At 36.9% G+C, this 20846-nt stretch overlaps 1 protein-coding gene across 1 annotated transcript in view; it reads right to left on the reverse strand.

Moving 5' to 3' along the window:
• Window positions 1-768: 768 nt before the first annotated feature.
• kcnh5a (potassium voltage-gated channel, subfamily H (eag-related), member 5a) overlaps window positions 769-20846 on the reverse strand; it is a 118323-nt gene continuing 98245 nt past the window's right edge. The window contains exon 12 of the mRNA XM_051138689.1: window positions 769-5024. Within this exon, the coding sequence (XP_050994646.1) occupies window positions 3849-5024 (1176 nt within the window). The 3' untranslated portion in view covers window positions 769-3848. The remainder of the gene's footprint in view (window positions 5025-20846) is intronic.

Here is a 20846-nt window from a genome sequence, read left to right on the forward strand (position 1 = left end):
AATAATTTTTTCACTGTCTGTGCTCCTCTCCGCTGGGCTGAATGACAGGTAAAATAACTCAAACTGAATGAAGGAGCACAGGACACTGAAATCTCAAGGCATGAAACCAGTGAAAGAAAAAATACATAATCGAGGGTGGTTTATTTTTTATGATTCTCCAAGTGTGTTATTATTAGAGGATATTATTACTGTTACTATTGGAATTTTTATGATTCACAGTTACGTCAGCTTGAATGGGACAGCTCAGTCAAACATGAAAATTCTGTGATTTATTTGCTCTCATTGCATTTAAATCTGTAAGACTTTACTTCTTTTGTGGAACTGAATGTTAAAGAATGTACTGGCTGCTCTATGCCACGTAATTAAAAATATTAGTAAACAAATGTTAAAGTTATAAAATAGTGCTGTCAAATTTAGCGTTAACACAGGTGATTATTTTTTCTAGTTTAACGACATTAAAAATGTTCAGCATAGTTAATGCAGGGGTGGGGCTAGGGTTGGGCACCTCACTCACAACTGCTGCTTCTGTCTTTTTTTTCTTGACAAGAACTGCTTTTATTTAGTTGCAGATGGAAATCAATAACTTTTGCAGCTTTAAAAGAGAAGTTCACTTCCAGAACAAAAATTTACATATAATTAACTCACCCCCTTGTCTTTCTTTCATCAGTCTGGAACATTTCAGGAATGTTCTCCATATAGTGGACTTCTATGGTGCCCGCAAGTTTGAATTTCCAAAATGCAGTTAAAAAGTGCTGCTTCAAAGGGCTCTAAACGATCCCAGCTGAGGAACAAAGGTCTAGGTGAAACGATCTGTTATTTTCTAAAAAAAAAAAAAATGTTTATATACTTTTAACCTCAAATGCTCATGTTGTCTAGCTCTGTGATACGCATGGGTACTCTGTGTAACCCAGTTACCCAGTTAACCTCTGTGTACAGTTAGGGTATGATGAAAAACTCTCATCTCATTTTCTCCTCCAACTTTAAAATTGTCCTAGCAAATAACCAATCATTTTGCTAAATAAGACCCTTCTTCCTCAGCTGGGATCGTTTAGAGCTCTTTGAAGCTGCATTTAAACTTCATTTGGGAAGTTCAAACTCGTGGGCACCATAGAAGTCCAAACATATTGTATATGGAGAACATTCCTGAAATGTTTTCCTCAAGAAACAATTTCTTTACAACTGAAGAAAGAAAGACACGAACATCTTGGATGACAAGGAGATGAGTAAATTATCTATAAATTTTTGTTCTGTAAGTAAACTTTTCCTTTAAGAACTCATATATATTTAATTTAGTATTTAGTGTTTGACAGCTTTATTCCGTTTTTTATTTCCTACTCGCTGAAGAGCACAGGTAAATATTGGGTTTATGTGAAGACTGTTTTAAGTTCACTTAAATTTTAAGTTTTTTAAAGTCTAATAAATGTTAAAATTGGTAGTCAATGGTTAAATATAAGGAGGAAAAAAAGAAAAATTTCCTAGAGACATCAGTAATATTGGTATCAGTGATTCTCACCTTTACTCAAATTTTTTTTTCTACATTGCTTTGAAAAATACTGTGAAATTATTGTATACTTAAATTATTATATACTATTGTGTACTTGTGAAATTATAATATAAAAGTATATTTAAAAACTTGTTAGGTGGGATTGATCACAATTAATCTCGATTAATTTCAGAAAAAAATGTGTTTATTCTGTTAAAAAAATTTTTTTATTGATTGACAGCACTAAAATTAACATAAAACAAACAAACAAAAAAAATCATAAAATTGGCCAGTACAACATCAATCTTTCTTACTTTGTCTTACGTTGAAGAAAGATTCATACAGGTTTGGAATGACATGGTGAGTAAATAAATACAGATTTTTAATTTTTTAGTGAACTATCCCTTTATTTAATATGAAATCATAGGGTTTGGAAATATTATGCTCATATTTCTCTAAGTACTGTCGTCTTTGTAATGTTTATTTTGCTTAAGTAGCAAAACAGAAAACCCAATAAGGCTTTTATCACTATCCACTAGTGACAGCTAATAATAGGCCCACGAATTTGAGCAGGACACTGATATAATGCAATTAGAACAAAATAACTAATGTCTTTGGTCCCAACGAACATCATAAACTCTGAAAAGATGATTAAACCAAAACAATTAGCAGTGAACTAATATTATTATCTGAGCACTTACAGTGATGAGCATGTGTTTATCAAAGACGAAACCAAATTAGGGAATAAGTGGAGGGATATACGATAAAGGCTATTGCTTTGAAGTACTGTGGATTGCTTAATGATAGAACATTTTTATGTTAAAGGACCTATATGCAGCACTTCAACATTTGTTGTTGTATTAATCTTAATAGTTTCTCTTCTGAACCCCATTCACAATTCAACATCCCTTGTGTTTGGTATGAACATCACCAGAATGGTCTCATAACATACAATAGAACTGATGGGAAATAAGGGGTGAAGGGGCATTAGTCATTACGCTATAAACCGTCTAAAGCACCCATGAGTATGCTGATACACAGTGAGTCACTGCCTGTGGCTGTAAAAACATAATATTTAGAAAGTTCCCCACAGCACTTTCAAATGACCAACTAAAAGGTTTAATCTTCTTTAGTTTGGGTACTGGATTAAAATGTAAAGGTTCTGATGAATGAAATTATATGCAGGAAGTATACATTGGTATCTCTTGGGAAACAATAGGATTCCATGACCTTTCATATGTAACACACAATGTTGATGTCATGCAAAGAATTCAGTGCATGCTTGTATAATTTCCAAATGACCTGAATGTGTTCATGCTTTCCCAAAATGCAGGCCTCCCTTTGTGACTTGCACTTTGTATGTTTGCATAATTGATAAGGGAAAAACAATTAGTCCCTAGTCCTACCATGCCAGAGCTAAATCCATCCAGCATGCAGATATATCTCTCAAAAACATGTAAAACAGCCCTTCAAAAAAATGGGCTGAATCAATTCTCTCATATCTCTCAAAACGTTCCTCAAAATAAATACAGAAAAGGCGATAATGATAATGGAATTTGAAACGGTGTTGGTAATGAAATGGGTTTCGGATATCAAAAATGAGATTAGTTATTGGATTATCGCCTTAATCACATCCAAGAAATCATCTAGGGAAACAATCTTGCAAACGTCCAATCATTACGCTTATAAAGGAGAACTGCATACTGGAGGGGGAAGTAATATTTGAGCAAACTGTGTTAAAGGGCACATTTCACCTAAAAATGAAAGTTCTGCCATCATTTACTCAGCCCCATGTTGTTTCTTTGTGTTTTTTGCCCATACAGTAAAATATTATAGGGTCTAGTGCTATGTTGGATCCCACTGTCTTTCACAGTATGGGCAAAAACAGGTAATACATTTTGTAAAACATCTTCTTTTGTGCTCTACAGAAAAAGTAAGTCTTACGAATTTGGAGCAACATTAGTCAATGAGGACAGAACTTTAATTTTTGGAGTAACTATCCCATTTCACTATGAAGAATCCAGCAATCCTCATCCTGCCTTACAGCAACCCAAGATCCCACGTCTGGGGCATCAAGCTGTCGCTCAAAAAGAAAATGCCCTGAAATATCACCTGGTTAGAAGATCCCATGTGCAAGGTCAGAATAAATTCATCTCCGCATGCAGCCGACTCCGTACGTGTACAAGCAACTACTATCCGTAGAGAAGGTTTCATTGGCAGGCCAGATTCCAGCTGGACATGCAAGTATATATTTACAACAGCAAGGATCCTTCCTCTAATCATCAGTATTCACCTTTCCTTCCTGAGTGTGAGGAAGGGAAGTGATAAAAACAGCATATTAATATCTAAATATATTTATCCTAATTCAAAGGGGTCCATTGTCCCCCTCCGTTTCTGGAGTGACGGGCTGAGAAACGGCAAAGATGTCCTGGCACTGATGTGTGGTTTTTGGCGACGAGTTCTGAGGAAGTGGGGAAGGTTTCTTCTTCTCCGAGAGAAGTCTCAGAATCTCCCCCACCTGGTCCTCCAGAGCCGCTAGCCGACTGTTTAACGTCTGGATGTCACCTTTTAGTTCCTGCTTTGCCTCGTACAGACTGTTTTGAAGCACAGTCTGTTCAGGAACAGGTTGAAAGTGAATCCCCCGAAGGGTCACGTCACCCACTCCAGGGCTGGGCTGTTCGTTCGGGCTCCTTTCCATCGAGCATCTCTCGTACAGACTCCGTGAATCGCCAACCCGGTCGATACGCAAGTCACTTTTTGTGATTCCGCTGTCGCAAGAATCAGTCTTGTGTAGGGCACTATTCTCATCAGTCTCATCACTACTGTTACCATTTCCACTGGGACCTCTTTCATTAGACCGCCCACCCTCTGCTTCCCCACTCTTCCGATCCTCGGAGATCACATTTAGCGCCTGGGATACATCCCCCCATTCCTCTTCCTTTTGCTGCGGCTGCTGTGGCTGCTTTTCCAGTTCCAGGGGAAGCATAGGAGATGATCCTGATGCAATATTATGAAAACGCATCCAGCCTCGTCCTCTTCCTCCTCTTGGTCTCACTGGACTTGTTACCTTTAGACAATTTGAGTCCTCTACGCCAAAGCTGGGCTTGAGCTCCATAGCCTCATGGCCTTCGCTCCTGTTCGGTTCCTCAGATTGAACGTAGGATAGGGCACTCTGGATTGGGGTTATCTGTGAGACGGTCACAACGCTAGAACCACTGTTCCCGTTTCCCGAGCCAGGGGCCCCGTTTTGCATTGGGGCCACGTGTTGGTGTTGAAGGGAGTGGTGGCTCTGGTACTGGGGCTGATATTGCTGCTGATGAATCTGGTGGGACAGTGGATGGAGGTGGTGTTCCACCTGAAACTGGTTCCTCTCCAAGTCATGCTGGGATGAACCTTGTGTGCGCATCTCCTTCTGTTGCTTGAACTTTTGGAAGAGCTTGCGGACAGGATGGTCCACGGGGATTGACAACGTCACCTCATTTTTCTGGTGTCTCCTCTCCTCTTCCTCCTTCTTCACATCGACAATCTTGCGGAAAACAATCTGTGGAGACATAACAATATGTAAGAAATCTATATGATTGGAATCCATGATTTAAGCTCTGAAGAGGGACTAGTTACTAAGAAGGCATGAAGAACTTCAGAGCAAGAACATATTTGTCATGATTAGGGTTGCATAGATTTACGATTCCTCAACTATTCTTCACTCGTGACCTTTTCATCCAAAGCAGAGGGGAATAGGTCACCATATATAACTCCTGATAATAATTCAAATCCCATAGCTGTGGAAGCCAGTTTCTACCTCAAAGTAAAAGAATAAAAATGTTGTGAACGTGTGAAATTAAGTTTAAAATCAGAAATAATGTGACATTTTGAAATGTTACACCTTTAGGGGTACAACAGCTTAAGCCAGGCTCACACTACAGGATTTTTAGCCAGATTTTGCCCCGATTTTCCCCTCCTGAGAATCGGAGCAAAAATCCTGTCGAGCACCTTGATCGGTCCCGATGTTCGGCGCCGATTATCTAGTAATGTGAGGCATTCACAGATCTAATCTTGCACCTCCCAATCTGCTCGCACACAAATCGGGGCCACAACATGTTTGATATTTAGGATTTTAAATCGGGATAATGATGGCTATATGATTACATCACTACTTTCACAACAGCCAATGCGTGACCGCAAAACAGCTGCTGTACGGTCCACTGGATAGTGGAGATGGAGGAAACTTTTTTTGTAGTAAAACTGTCTGTATAATGTGTTGAACACATACCACAACAGTAAGGAGTTAGAGAAAGGGTGAGTGCAGAAAGCAGCTAACATATGTTAACACTGCTGAAATGACAATCTGTTGCGTAAGATCACATGATCAGTTAGTTATCGACGTTTATAAAATACTGCAAAAGTTTTGCGCATATCTGAAATGTGACACCTAGTGACATGGTCTGTATGTATTAACAGTAGCAAGTAGGGACGTGCCTGAGTCTGAATACTGTGTTTGGAAAGCAAATGACGTGTACTATGGAATCCTAAAGGGAATAAATACAGGATGGAAGGACAAATAAATTTCAATGCTATCTCTCACAATTACATTATTGGGTAATTAACCTAAAAGAAAATTGCGGACATCAGGGAGCCGCTATTAATATGCAGGGCATTGGATGCAGGGCTTTTTACTTTCACTTTCGAGATTCACGATTACACATACTCTGTGTATAATACGGAGCGGCAGTACTTTCCACACATTTTACAAGATTAGATGTTTGTCAGTGGTGCTCAGGATCTGCAAATCATTCGCCATCGTCCTATGAGTCATTTTTCCTTACTCTGTTTATGTGGTAAGTGAAATTTTAAGTACTGTAATCTAATAGGGTACTGCTAGCAAGCAGCTATCCATGTCCCTTCAGTGGCTGCATAATACGCGTTATCCATTTTCCGTTCCTATTCCGGCACATCCCTTGTAGCAAGTCTTCGTACCTGCTCTGCAGCAGCAGTAATAACCTACCTGATCTCATGACAAAAACATACCTGTGGGAACTTTTTCGCAAGACAAAAAATAAGTACCAATAAGTACATATTACTTCAGTTTTCAACCGAAGTCAACACTAGTAAAAACAGCGAGCACTTGTAATCATTTTTATACGCAGTTATGATTACAACTCCATATGTTTCACTTTCCAGTGTTGATCTCCACCAGAGTACATCCACCTTAGCACTGGAAGGTTTAGGGTTAGGATTAGGCAATCATGTAGAGATTTCAACGAGAGGGGGTAATTTGGCAGGGCTCGAAAATGGACACAACACCAGACAACTGCTCGGTAGCTCAGCCGGCACAGAGTTGGACTTAGGATGCAGAATCCTTGGGTACAAATCCTGTGAAAAACATGACTCACGATGAAAGAGCTGAAAGATGGGAGATCAAAAAACAAGCTAAAACGTCATGCTTGTGACTGCGTTTACGTCACATTTGCTTTTGTTCATACCATTGGGTAAGTTAAGGTGTTTTGCAGACAGTACGTTACTTTAAAACGCCACAGTGAACTGCGGTGACACATACAAAGCCTACGACACATATAACATACAATGTGTACACTCATGTGTTCCGAGGAAAACACTATTTTAGTGCCACTCAGTGTTCATTTCTGTTGAAAACTGCAGTGATATGTACATATATTGGTACATATTTATAGTGGTAACATCTCGTGAAGAAGTTCCCACACGTACGTTTTCGTCATGAGATCAGGTTGGACATAACAGCAGCAGTAGCATATGCAGCAGATCTGGTCCATCAAGACCAAACGCATTAACATTGCCAAATTCATTAACATCCCTAACTATCCAGAGAGCTGTCGTGACAAAATAGTCATACTGCAAAGTATAACTATTTGAAAATAAGAAGAAAAATAACCATTCACAAACTGAATGCTGTAATGGGAACCACAGTCTGGCTTCTGTTACAGCAAGCGCCCTTACTGATTTACATATCACTGTAAAAGATGAAGTATTTGCTCTCACGCTTGCGGCCAGCTATGCAGTCAATTGCCACTGGCGTGATTCCTGAGACATGACAGTATTGAGCAGGACACAAACGAACAACACTCGAGCCGTGCCAAGTGGGTCAACAGTTAGTTTCAGGAACTTGTACCATTTAAACTACCACTGCTGAGAGGTTAACACAAGTCTGTACAGTGATTCAGAGCCTTCATCCAACAGCAACAACAGCATGTTGCAAAAACAGCCTGCCTCTCTTTCTTCCCCCCCTCATCGGATCTCTTTCGGCTGTGGGTATACGCAAGGCAGTACCTTTGATCGCATACGTTTTAATTAGAGTGTTAATTAGCCACCCAAGCCCCCTAGCTGAGCACCCTAGGGAGTTCTGTACAGCCCCACCTGACATACAGAAGAGGACATGCGGCCACACGGCTTGTTATTTTTAATGTTCAAAGACCAGCCTGAAATATTTTTTTTTTTGTCTAATCTTTATATCAATTGCACATTACAGTAAAAAAAAAAAAAATCTGAACTTAATGTAAATTACTACATTATTTTTCATCAGTGTCATTAGTAATATAACAGCGACCGTGCTGACTTCAAAAAAAAAATTCCTCCAGGCAAACATGGGTCTGTAGTGTTAAAAATAGACCAGAGCGTGTCACGTGCCCTTTAGTTATCCCTGTGCAGTCTTTCGGCACCCTGAAGTGCTGCGTCGCATGTCACTTCTCATCTCCCAGGAGGACTCTGGTAAATAATGAATCCAGCCCCCTTCTGCCTCTTCGTATTATTTAAATGTCGCTTAATACGAGCAGAATGAGATGGGAGTGACGGAGTCAACTAGAAAGAAAAATGAGAGTGGGCTAAGAACAATGTGTAACAAAATACAAAATAAGCGCTAGGGTGCAGAGTGAGAATGCGGCAAAAGAAACAAAGGTGTGTGCTGTGATGGACGCTAATTATGTTTGGGAAATGACAGGAAATGGTTCTTAAAAATATTTGTTGAAAATAATAGTCATCACATAAAAGCTATTTACAGTTGTGGCATTTAATTTGCATTCTGAACTTAACAAAATGTCTATTTTGTCACTGTTCAGAAGAGTTCAAATTAGGGTTTCACTGATACAGTATTTAAAGTCTGTAAAATACTGAAAAGCTGTTAATAATTTTTTATCTTATGACAGGTCAGTATTACACTGTAATTCAGTGCTGTTTTGCCTAAATACTTAAAAAAAATCATTAATAAAAATCACCTAAAAATAATCAAACTACGACTAAACGTAGGGATCACAACAATAAAATATACATTATGGAAAATATGCAATATGGAAAACAACAGTAATATTGTGAAATATTATTACATTTTATAATTTTGTTTTTCTATTTTAATATACTTCAAAATCAAATTTATTCTAGTGATGCAAAGCCGAATTTTCAGAATCATTACTCCAGTCTTCAGTGTCACATAATCCTTCAGAAATCATTCTAATATGCTGATTTATTATGAATGTTGAAAACAGTTGCTGCTTAATGTTTTTTGAAACCTGTAATTTTTTTAAAAAGATTTTTTGATGAATAAAAAGTTAAAAAGAACAGTATTTGTTCCAAATATAACAATATAAGTCTTTACTATTGCTTTTTATCTATTTATTTTATCTATTTATTTTATTTAACACAACCTTTCTAAATAAAAGCATTCATTTCTTAAAAAAAAATACTGACCCCAAACTTTTGAACAGTAGTGGTTATTGTTACATAAGATTTCTATTTTTAATAAATGCTGTTCTTTTTAACTTTTTATTCATCCACGAGTCCTGAAAAAAGTATCACAGATTCCAAAAAAATATTAAACAGCACAACTGTTTCTACCATTCATAATAAATCAGCATATTTTTATCTGACACTGAAGACTAAAGTAACGATGCTGAAAATTCAGCTTTGCATCACATGAATTAATTATATTTTAAAGTATGTTAAGATAGTATTTCATAATATTTCCCTTATAATATAATATTATTTCCCTGTATTTTGATCAAATAAATGCAGATTTGATGAGCAGAAGAAACTTCCTTAATAAACATTAAAAATCCCAAATTTCTGAACTTTTGAGCATGAACAGTTAAATATCCCATATCAATATCAATCTAATACCAGTAAATTAAAACAATAATAATAAGTAATACTGTCATTAACCAATATATAACGCATCGCTAGTTTAAACAGCCATATGTGTATGTGAGCAAACACTTAAAACAGCCCACATCCTTCAAAGGGTAAAGGGTAAATCTGCTTATTATAACTAAATATAGTAATTTTCTCTGTCTGCCATTAAACATCATTACACGTGAAAATGCAACGTAAGTGATGTGTATAATATATGGATGCAATGTTATGTGTCATTGGAATGAAAAAGAGCTGTGAATTAAGTGAAGTGCCATTATAACAGAATATAAAGAATTTACTCTTTGGCCTTAAACAGCTATGCACGCTGTTTAATTATTCCCTTTGTGCAGCCTCTTATTGGATAATGACAATTATCACAACGCTCAAGCTATCTGCTGAATAAAAGCAGAGACAGAAAGAAAAAAACATGTGTCAACAGCCTGCATCTCTGCTGCGGAGGAAAACTGATTAGGGATTTATAATGATCTCTTAGCATCCATGGGGAATTTTAATGAAGAATCCAATATTTCATTTACACTCTCTGGAGCAAGCATTATTATTCTAACATTCTTCACCTGTGTGAAGAGGCTTTTTTCCTCTTCCAACAAAGATGGATTGTATAATTGGAATAATTGCACAGGCATGCCGGGTCAGTCTTGTTTTATTTAACACAGCCGTGAGTTCACTCCTGGACAGAAACTCAAACTAATGAGCTGTAGTATTAGACTAGTATTGCTGCATGTCTGAACACCAAAAACTGTCCAGCCTGCAATTTAACAGAACTGTCAAAGAAGGAGTATTAGGGACAAATCTACACAGCATTTCTTCTAACTTTCTTGAGGTAACATCAGCCCCACACAACAACAACAGCCAATGCCGTGAGTTTGAGTGCTGGGCTATCTGTTCGGCCATTTCAGACGTGTCAAGCAAGGGACCTTTTTGAAAACAGTTATTTGTGATTTGAAAAACATTAGCGTATAAGATCACAAAATTGTCATTTTTGGGTGGACTATCCCTTTGAACTACAATATCACAAAAAAAGTGTCAGTTAGGTTAAGTTTACCAGTGGGTTATTCCGTGTCAACTCAACCATTGCTCCCCGGCTCAAATTTTTGATTTTGCTAATATGTTTTCTAAAGAAAGACCGACATGTATAGTCATGAAAGCCAAAATTGAAAGTCATGGATTCAAATTTACAGAATAATGCACTATTTTGTAGAGGGAGGTCAAAATGGCAATTTTCACCTGCGATTCAGAGTCAAATTACAGGGGGTTAAAAATGACTTGAGAAAGATTACAGTGTCATAATGTTATTTTTACACAGAGACTGGTAGGTGTATTAGTAAAATCGGTTGACTTTAGCAATCTTTTTTGCATTATGTGCCAATGGTGACCATTCAAAAAATTGGGAAAAGCCTTTTTAGATACTGGGTCTTAACAAACTTTTCTTTTAGCATCTTCATTTTTAGGGCCCTTCATGGTTCAGTTCCAGAGATACTGGAATTTCAGTATGGCTCCAGCAATAAATCCTTAAATTGTACACATTTTCAGTGGTCAAAAACCAAATGTGGGTCATTTTGCAAAAATATGATACTTTTTTTTTTTTTTTTTTTAAGAGGAATGACTGAAGAACAAAAACTGTTAAAACAAAAAAATGTATCTCATTTCCTTCAGTCAAAAAAACTGCATTGAACATATCTGAGTGCCATATATATATATTTTTTTCAAAGTTTGCAGGCTTATAACTCAAGAAGTATTAAAGCTATTGCAATATGATTTTATATATATTGTTCTTAATAAACTTTTCTTTTGGAATCTTTATTTTCAAGGCCCGACATCATTCAGTCCCAGAAATATGGAGATCTCAATGAGACTATTTTCAGATTGTTAAATATATTACCCATTTCAGTGTTTGAAAACCAAATGTTGGTCACTTTGTATACAGCAGACATTTACTTTATTTAAAGAACAATGTCTGAAGAATAAATAATGTTATAATTATAATTGTATCTTGTTTCCTTCTATCAAAACAATATGACCATAGACCTGACATAGACCATACCTGTCTGAGTGCTAAAAATGCACTGAAATAGTCAAGTTGAGGCACATTACCTTTGAAGAAAAACTTTAAAAGTGCTGTTTCCCCATTTTTGTATGGTCACCATTGGCACATAATGCAAAAAAGATTTCTAAAGTCAGCAGATTTTACTAACAGACCTACCAATCTATAAATAAGTTTTACCCCCCTGTAATTAGGTTCTGAATATCGGATGAAAACTGCCATTCTTACAAAATAGTGTATTACTCAGTGAATCCATGACATTTAATATTTAGCTTTTATTACTGTACATGTCTATCTTTCCTCAGAAATAAATATTAGCAAAATCATAAATTTGAGCCGGGGAAGGTTTTTTTTTTTTTTTTTTGGTTGATTTGACATGGAATGACCCCAGTAGAAACTGTCTGTGTTACACATAAACACCAACATTTAACACCATGTGGTTGATTGAGACGGAAATAGAGCAGATGCATAAGCTCAGAAACCAGGCCATATGGTTACAGAGGAAAAAAGACAACATGAATGATTTATTGGACCTAGAAAATGTGCTTACTTCATCACACTTCCCCTGATTTTAAATGAACAGGCCAAGTACCTAACCAAACTGTCTAGGCCAACATCAGGGTCAGTCCTCTCTTATTTCATCGTCTGTATATTCTGGTTCAAATCAGTAAGGCTGGGCAAAAAATTTGCAAGTCATCCTTTCTGTCGAAATCTTCAGACATGTTTACAAAGACTGTTTCATGTACGCATGCGTCGTGGTACTCTCATAAATGCGTATCGAAGGCTCAGTAGAGAGAAGAAATTGTTAAATAAAGTAATTATTTTTTGTTTTCTTTGCACACATAAATTCTACATAAAATTACGGTTGAACCACTGATGTCACATGGACTATTTTAACAATGTTCTTACTACCTTTTTGGGCCTTAAATGTGGTAGTTGTTGTTATCTATGCAGGGTCAAAAAGCTGTAAGATTTCATCAGAAATATCTTAATTTTTGTTACACAAATGAACAAAGGTCTTATGAATTCGGAACGACATGATGGTGAGTAATTAATGACAGAATTTTCATTTTTGGGTGAACTATCCCTTTAAGGAGCAAAGTGAACATGTTAATAAACCTATAGGTATATTAGTTTCGGTTGCTTTGCTTCAGAAGCATTGTGACATAATTAACAGGGAGCTAGTTTTAAACAATGTTTGGTTAACCTGATGTGCAATACTTCTGATCAAAGCAATTATTTACCTGGGCTATTTATGGGAATTGTTCTCAAGAGATGTCCAACTTAAATGGTACAATTTCTCATTTACAGTTTATGCCTAAAATGTGAGCACTGGGAAATACTGTAAGAAACTCATAACAGCATTTTATCAAACAAACAGTCCTGCTCTGAGACTAAGAGAGTTTTTTCTTTTCATTGTCTTTTCACTTTAATGCACCTTCCATTTCTGCAAAGTATGCTCAAAATATTCTGCTAAATAAATACAGAAAATTATTATGGGATCAACTTATATACAGTATTTGGAATTACATTTTTATGTCTAAGTTTTACATTTCTGAGAAAAGCAATTGTGATATTGATCATTTGACTCCTTTGTACAGACAGGCAAAGACGCTCTCTGGATCTTCTCAAATCATGCTCGTTTACATGATTATCAGGTTTTACACAAACCTTTTGTATTCATGAGTGTTCATTAGCCAGAGTACCAATTGATTCTAATGCGACATGTTAAACTCTCAAATACCTGTTTCTTTAATAGATACATTTAGGTAAACAAAAAAAAAAGGCCCATTTGCCAAAGAAAATATTCTTACTATCTTATTTATTCCCCTTGGCCATTGCCTGACTTTGATAAATACATGAAAGGAATGAGACGACACTTTCATCACTCATGACAAGAGCCACATGGAACATAACATGCCCTGACAGTGACTGAGTGACAGACAGCAGGAACGGTGACAGTTACACCACCCCTCCATATCCCTGGGGATAAGGTGGATTATGAGGAAAAAGCCCTTAATATACAGAAATCCATCTCTTTCTTCACATTCAGGTTGTTGTTTTTTATGAATGCCTCTTCCTTCTTAAATAATATGTATAGATATGCATTACGATAAACAATATAAATCCTACTGATTAAATTTACATTATTTACTTTTATTTCAATTGGTTATTGAAGATAAAGCTACCAAAAGATTTGTTGTCATGTTGAAATCACATTTTTAAATACAGAGTGTTTATGACTAAAACTGAGATTAAGACTATTAATTCATATAAATTTATAAAACCACTTCAAATGCCAGGCGCAGAATTTGCAATACATGGATAGCTCTCTAGTTATAAAATTCTTTGCACACTTTTACAGGCCCTTTTTGTTTTTAAATTAAACCTGTGTTCTTATGGGTATTTGATTCAAGAGAAGAAAGGAAACAAGTGATAAACTGAGTGTGTGTTTGTGTGTGTGCACGTACTGTAAGACAAATTCATATTTCATATGTAGCTGAATTATCCTGTGGTGGTTTGGTGTTTATCATTCTATATTGAGCAATAAGCACAACCAGCATTGGGAAATGAATTAAAGTCAAATTCACAGCATGAATGCTGACACTTAGTTTCTTTTGAGAAGCATAAAAACATTTGCCTTTGTTCTGGTTTGCATTGTGACATGGTTTGAAAAGGTTACGAGTCATATTATGCCCAGGTGCAGAGATCATTTTTTTGTATATTACATGATAATCAACTCACAGGGTTTATTTCTGTGCCTGGTTTGAAATTATTCAAATTACTCACATTAGCCCCGCTGAGGTGTAGTAACAGCAGCTGCTGAAAGCCTTCCAGTCTCTGCGGTCTTTCGTACAGCTGTTCAAGCTTTAGTTTTGTTAGAAACTGTTGAAACTACATCCATTTGCAGCTGAAGATAAATTATCTGTGGACTGGGACACCAGCCTAGGAAAGTGGTGTAAAGCACTAATTTGATCTGCTATCCCATGAGCAAAATGCAACAACAGGGTTACTTGCTGATTCTGGTTCTTCCTTAGTCAATTTTTTTTGTTGCACTGAAACGTCAATATTCCAAAAACAATGAGCAACACATAATGAAAAAGGATGATAGAGAGATCTAATAACCAAGAGATAAATTTGGGGTTTAAGCTTATTTTTTTGTTTATATATGCTTACTCATGCAGAGAGCTCAATCAAACACAAATGACGTCTTCAGGCTCACTTGAAAATTACAGAAATGTGTGTTAGATAACCAAGGCCTCATTGGAAATATGTGAATCTGCCTGCATTGCTGCCAAACCTGAATAACATTGCTCAGGGTACATTTCGCTGCACTTGATGGTCTTCATTTTTTTTTTCTCTATTGCAGATTGCAGGTTTATTAAACAGAACAGTGTCACGAAGAAAAGTGCCTGTGGAACCAAAATGGTTGCAAAATGATATTGTATTGCTTGTAACATGATTAACAGCAGTTTAAAAGGAAGTATCCAGTGTAGAGCTGCATGATTAATTGTTTAAAAATTTTGCAATCTCGATTCAAACACCCAAGTGATCTCATTTCTAAATGATGATGTTTCAACTGTGTGTATTAAACATTTGAAAAGGTTATTTTGGAATATTCAAAATTGCATTCGTGCTGTTGTTTAGATGAGCAGTTGTTTAGGTAAGAAACAGCTTCACACTAGGGGTGTAACAGTACACAAACATGACGGTTCGGTACATACCTCGGTTTTGACATCATGATTCGGTATGACTTCGGTAAAGCAGGGGGAAAAACTAAACTGAACTTTTTTTTCATTAAACAGCGGTTTAACAAGTTTATATTTCTTTAAATAAATTCAGTTATAATTAAAATTTTCTTAGTGATAAAAATCTACCTCCGCTTATGCTTTAAACTATAGGGAGCCCTTTTACATTACTATGAGGTTACAATGAACTATTTAGTTCAGAATCGTGGGAGAATCGTGATCTCTATTTGAAAAAAACTCATTCATTCTGAATCACGCAGCTCTAAACCAGTGTCTGGCGCTAAACGGTATGATTAATTTTCTCCAAAAACAACTTTAGGAAAGTGTTGTGACTCCTGTATCAATAATCTGCCCCATAATTAAAATTTGTGTGTGAAAAGGAACAAAAATTGTTGACGTTTTTACTACATATAGTGTTCATTTCCTCTGGAAACTGCAGTGAAATATGCTGCCTAGACTCATTGTAAATATGTGCCTCTATACACATTTCTGCAAAACTGAAAAAACATACCTATATATACAAATCATTGCAGTTTTCAGTTGAAATAAACACTAGAGGCAGTAAAACTCTGACAACTTTTATTTCCTTTCACACAAAGGGATTTACAGACTTTTGATTAATAAAGCCTAATTTTCACACAGTTACTTGCAAAATATTATGATATGACTTCAAAACGATTTTAACATCCTACGTGATTTGAAAATTGATACTGATGCTTTTTAATGTTGTCGTCACATATACAGCTTCATATGCATCAGTTTTCTAATTCAGCAGGTTTGCTCGGTAGCTCACGGAATACGGCTTGAGTGATGAAGAGCTCCTGTACGAACCCCATGAAACTACGGTTCGGCAAAACAGCTCAAATCCGCATAAGGAAGTTAAAATAGCATGGCTGCATCAACAAATGCATTCTTATATCACTTTTGCATTTGTTAACACTATTGGGTAGGTTTAGGGTTGGGTTTGGTGTAGGAGATACCAACACAATAAAGCATTAACCTTTAGCGACACTCACCAAGTATTCGAATTCTGAACAGCCACAATATTGTTTGTACCTAAAGCAGCGTAATAAAAAAAGCAGCAATACGTGCCTGTACCAAAATAATAAAACGTGCCACGGTCACATATTAAAAGTGTGTTTTAGTGCCACTCTCTGGACATTTCACTTTGAAACTGATGCAAAACGTGCAGTAGGGTACGTAATTACAGTGTTGCAGAAATGTATATAGAGGCACATATTTTCCCGAGCCTGGGTTGGAAATGTATGTACAGGTAGTTTTTTCAGTTTGTGTGAAAAATGTATACGCCTAGGTTGGTGTTAAAGCAGGTCTCGAAATAAATTTTGGACTGAGCACTTAAGCACAACAAACACAAAAAGTCTATTATTGTAGATCAGTTGAAAACAAGCCATAGGTTGCGTAGAAATAAAGGGCCAAATAAACTGTGAAGACCGAGACCCACAAGTGTGCTTGTTTTTATGATTGTTATTGCTATAGTGGTTTGGGTGTAAAACAACTTAGTGATAATCACCATAGGAGATTTGAAATGTGTCCCTGAGTTTTGAAAGATTCAGATGATTTTCTGCAGCGCAAATGGGTGGAAAGGCAAAAAAAGAACAGGGAATTGAAACAAAAGTGCTCTGAGTTCTCCAACACAGCAAAATCCAACAGTGTAGATTAATGGGATCTGGCAAGCATTTATCCTTCCTTCGCAGCCCCCCTCCCATTCAACACTCCTCCGCTTTGCTACTTTAAGTATAGCGGGATGCTGAAGATCTGCCAGAGACAGGGTCCACTCCCGCCCTCCACTCCCCATCCCAATGCTGAGACATCACCAGACTGGGAACGCCCCGCTCAGCACTTTCCAATCACGGCCGGCCAATCAGCAGATTATTGCCCACTACTTCAGAGTCAGGACTATGATAGTCGCTTTCAGACGATCACGTCCATTTTTCGGCATTCAGACATTCAAGTGCCTCTTTTCACTCACCTATAATGCTTCCTGTCAAGAATACATCGGCTACAGAGAGCCGATGCCATTTTGCAAGCCATAAAATTAGAGTCTCTGTTTGGGGATCAATACCTATCTTGGCCTTTGCTCTCGGAGCCAAAAAGCTGCATTTAATCAATTCACGTCTCTGCCCACAGACCTGCCAGCCAACTTCAACTAGTCTAAAAGGATCATTTCTGGATCAGCACAGATTTAATGACAATCAAGTGGAATAAATCTCAAGACACTAACAACGAAGAAAATCAGCTAAGAATCGTCTAAAATGAGGTTAAAAATTTTTCCACTGCTTTTCATGTTCACCATATCAGGTTTCAGATATCATCTACTGTGTGTTGTACCTGTGCAATCTTTATGTTCAAGATTATTGAATTTATTTAGTGTCTCTGCTAGGGGTGTAACGATACATGTATTCGTACCGAACCGTCACGGTACGGGCATCTTGGTTCGGTGCATGAGGCCTTACAAAGGGGGTGCCCGCAGTAATGCAATTCTGTTTGATGACCGCCAGCAGAAGAACAGCAAATGCCAGGAGTTGCGCACTTGAAAACAAAGCCCACTAGACAGTGACCATGTGCTGATTCTGAACGCGTCTCTCACTGACAAAGGAGTATAACGTTACTATAAAGGCTTACGCACTCAACTGTTTGCGAAACGGAGCTTTGTGCTCTTTTATCCTACCTTTCTCATTGGGCACAAATCCAAATATTCCATAATATTTACATATTGACGATGTATCCAAATGCTAACGCGTTCCTACGGTGACACAGTGAGGCAGGCGCGCTCATGTATATGTTTTATGTTTGTGTGCGCCGGCACGATTACTTCAACTTTCCTCATACCAGCAAAATCAACTTAAACAAAAAACAAACAGATGTTATATGTACTGCAGATTTTATAGCCTATATATGACATAATTTGATATAATATTTAGTATTTTCGCATGTAGGTGGAAAAAAAATTGTAATTTGTACTACTGCCTGTTAAAAATAAATGAAAATGAATCTAGCACAGTAGATCAGTAGATTTTTTATTTATTTATTTTTTTTTCTGTTGTACCAAAATTGTATCGAACCGTGACCCCCGAACCGAGGTACACACGGAACCGTGACACCGGTGTACCGTTACACCCCTCTGCAAAGTTTACAGAATGCAATATAGACTGAGGTCGGGACAAATGTAACTTCATGGATAGTAATTTTGGTACACTGAGATATTGCCTTTGAAGTTTAGACATATCCCTGAAGTAATTCTGTAAGAGAAGGCATATGGCCCATTAGAGTTGCTATTTTTAACGATAATGTCCACAGTGGCCATAGAAAATATTACAGTGGTCTACTTGCTTTGCTTTTCAGACTTATCAACGCTTTGAGAACTGAGGCTTTAAGAACTGAAACAGCCTGCAGCATAAGATCAGCCAGTCTCAGTGTTTACATGTAATTTCTGATAGTGTCCTGTCCAGTTTCCAGGAAGCATTTGTACAGATACTTATACTGCAGACAATGGGCCCTCAAGCAAAGAGGCGGAGCAGCTGTAATTGTTTTCATTATTTACCAAAGACAAATGGAAAAAATGTGTCTTGCCTTCCTTGGGCGATAACTGACCACTTTTCTTCCAAAACATATCTTAAAATAAGCTAATACTTGACGATTCTCTGTGTCACGTTTTTAGATGCCCATGGATTGTACGCACACAGTCAGACACACACTTAACCCATGACCAGACTGCAGCGTAACAGCAGTTCTCTCACATTTGCACTTACCATACTGCTGGCCGCATGCCACTATGTACTATATATACACATACTCACACAATAACATTTATTTGGAGTCATTGGTAAGTCCAAAAGTCTATTATGCTAAACAAGGCTGCATTTATTATTCTGATGGCAAGATGGCAAGTCTTAAGTGTCACACAATCCTTTCGGAATAATTTTAATAATCTCATTTGTTGCTTACAAAACACTGGTAACACTTTACTTAAAGCTTTTATATATAATGCATTATAAAATTATGCCTTGTAATGCATATTATAATGCATTGCACAGTCTCATTAATAATTATATCCACAGTTAATACATTATAACACTTAGCAATTCATTGTTACACTATGCATTTTAAATTCGGTTATAATTACTTACGACAAGACGTATTGCATTACAATGCATGTTATGATTAATTCTAATGCAATATACTCTTTAATTACCCTTTATAATGCATTATGCATAAAGGCTTTTTGTAAGGTGTTACACAAACATTTACAGTTTGCTGATTCTTTGATCAGTAGAAAGATCAGAGATGGAAATTTGATATTAGGTGGCCTTAACTACTATGCACTTACATATACTTACAAAAATAAGTACAATGTACTTGTGTTCATATTGTATTTCTGCTATTGAGGTGGGATACGGGTTTTTTTGTAAAGTGACCTTATTTGCACTTTCACTTTTTAAACACTGAGTCGGTACTTCTGCAGCGATATAGGACAATTTTGAAGTTGGAGGAGAAAATGAGATGGGAGTTTTTCAACATAACTTAACTGTATTGACCCAAATTACACAAAGTATGCATGTGCATCACAGAGCTAGACAATTAAGCATTTGAGGTTAAAATATATATATAAACTGTACATTTAAAAAAATAAATAAGAGAGATAAGTTTAGAGACCTTTTAACATTTAAACCACATTTTGGAAGTTCAAACTCACGGGCACCATTGAAGTCCACTATATGGAGAATAATCCTGAAATATTTTCCTCAAGAAACATAATTTCTTTAAGACTGAAGAAAGGAAGACATGATCTTAGATGGCAAGAGGGTGAGTAAATTATCTGTACATTTTTGTTCTGGAAGTGAGCTTCTCCTTTAAGGCCACCAGAAAATAAAGTGGGACCATACAGCACACACACACATAAAAATAGACACATTCTCACTGATGCTTACTGATCCAGGACCATCACATTTCATTTTTGCAAATTTGTTAAAACCTTATCCGTGTCAGCCAGCCAGACCATTACCTTGGTGACAAATCCTCAGAATTTGCAACAACAATGTAGAGTATATCACAGAAAACCAAATGTTTATGTTTGCAAGGCATTAAAAAGGACTTAAAAGATCAATGAATGTAAAATTCAAACGTCACAATTTGTGAAAAGGATTCACTAGAGGACAGATACAAATAGCCCCGCTGGTCAATGCACCTAACAAATGAACTGTTCCAGTAAGCACGGCTTATTATCTGTGTGGACACACTGTGTTCTGATGATTTCTGTATGAATCTTTCTCTAGCTGCTGAGAGAGCATCTCTCTGCCTGTCCTGTTGGTAATGGAGGGGATGATAAAGTTGCTTCGCCCACCTTATTGGCAGGGGTTTGCAGCTTTCCAAAGGCCTTGTA

This window comes from Labeo rohita, chromosome 20 (assembly GCF_022985175.1).
Source record: "Labeo rohita strain BAU-BD-2019 chromosome 20, IGBB_LRoh.1.0, whole genome shotgun sequence".
In the NCBI taxonomy this organism is placed as follows: domain Eukaryota; kingdom Metazoa; phylum Chordata; class Actinopteri; order Cypriniformes; family Cyprinidae; genus Labeo; species Labeo rohita.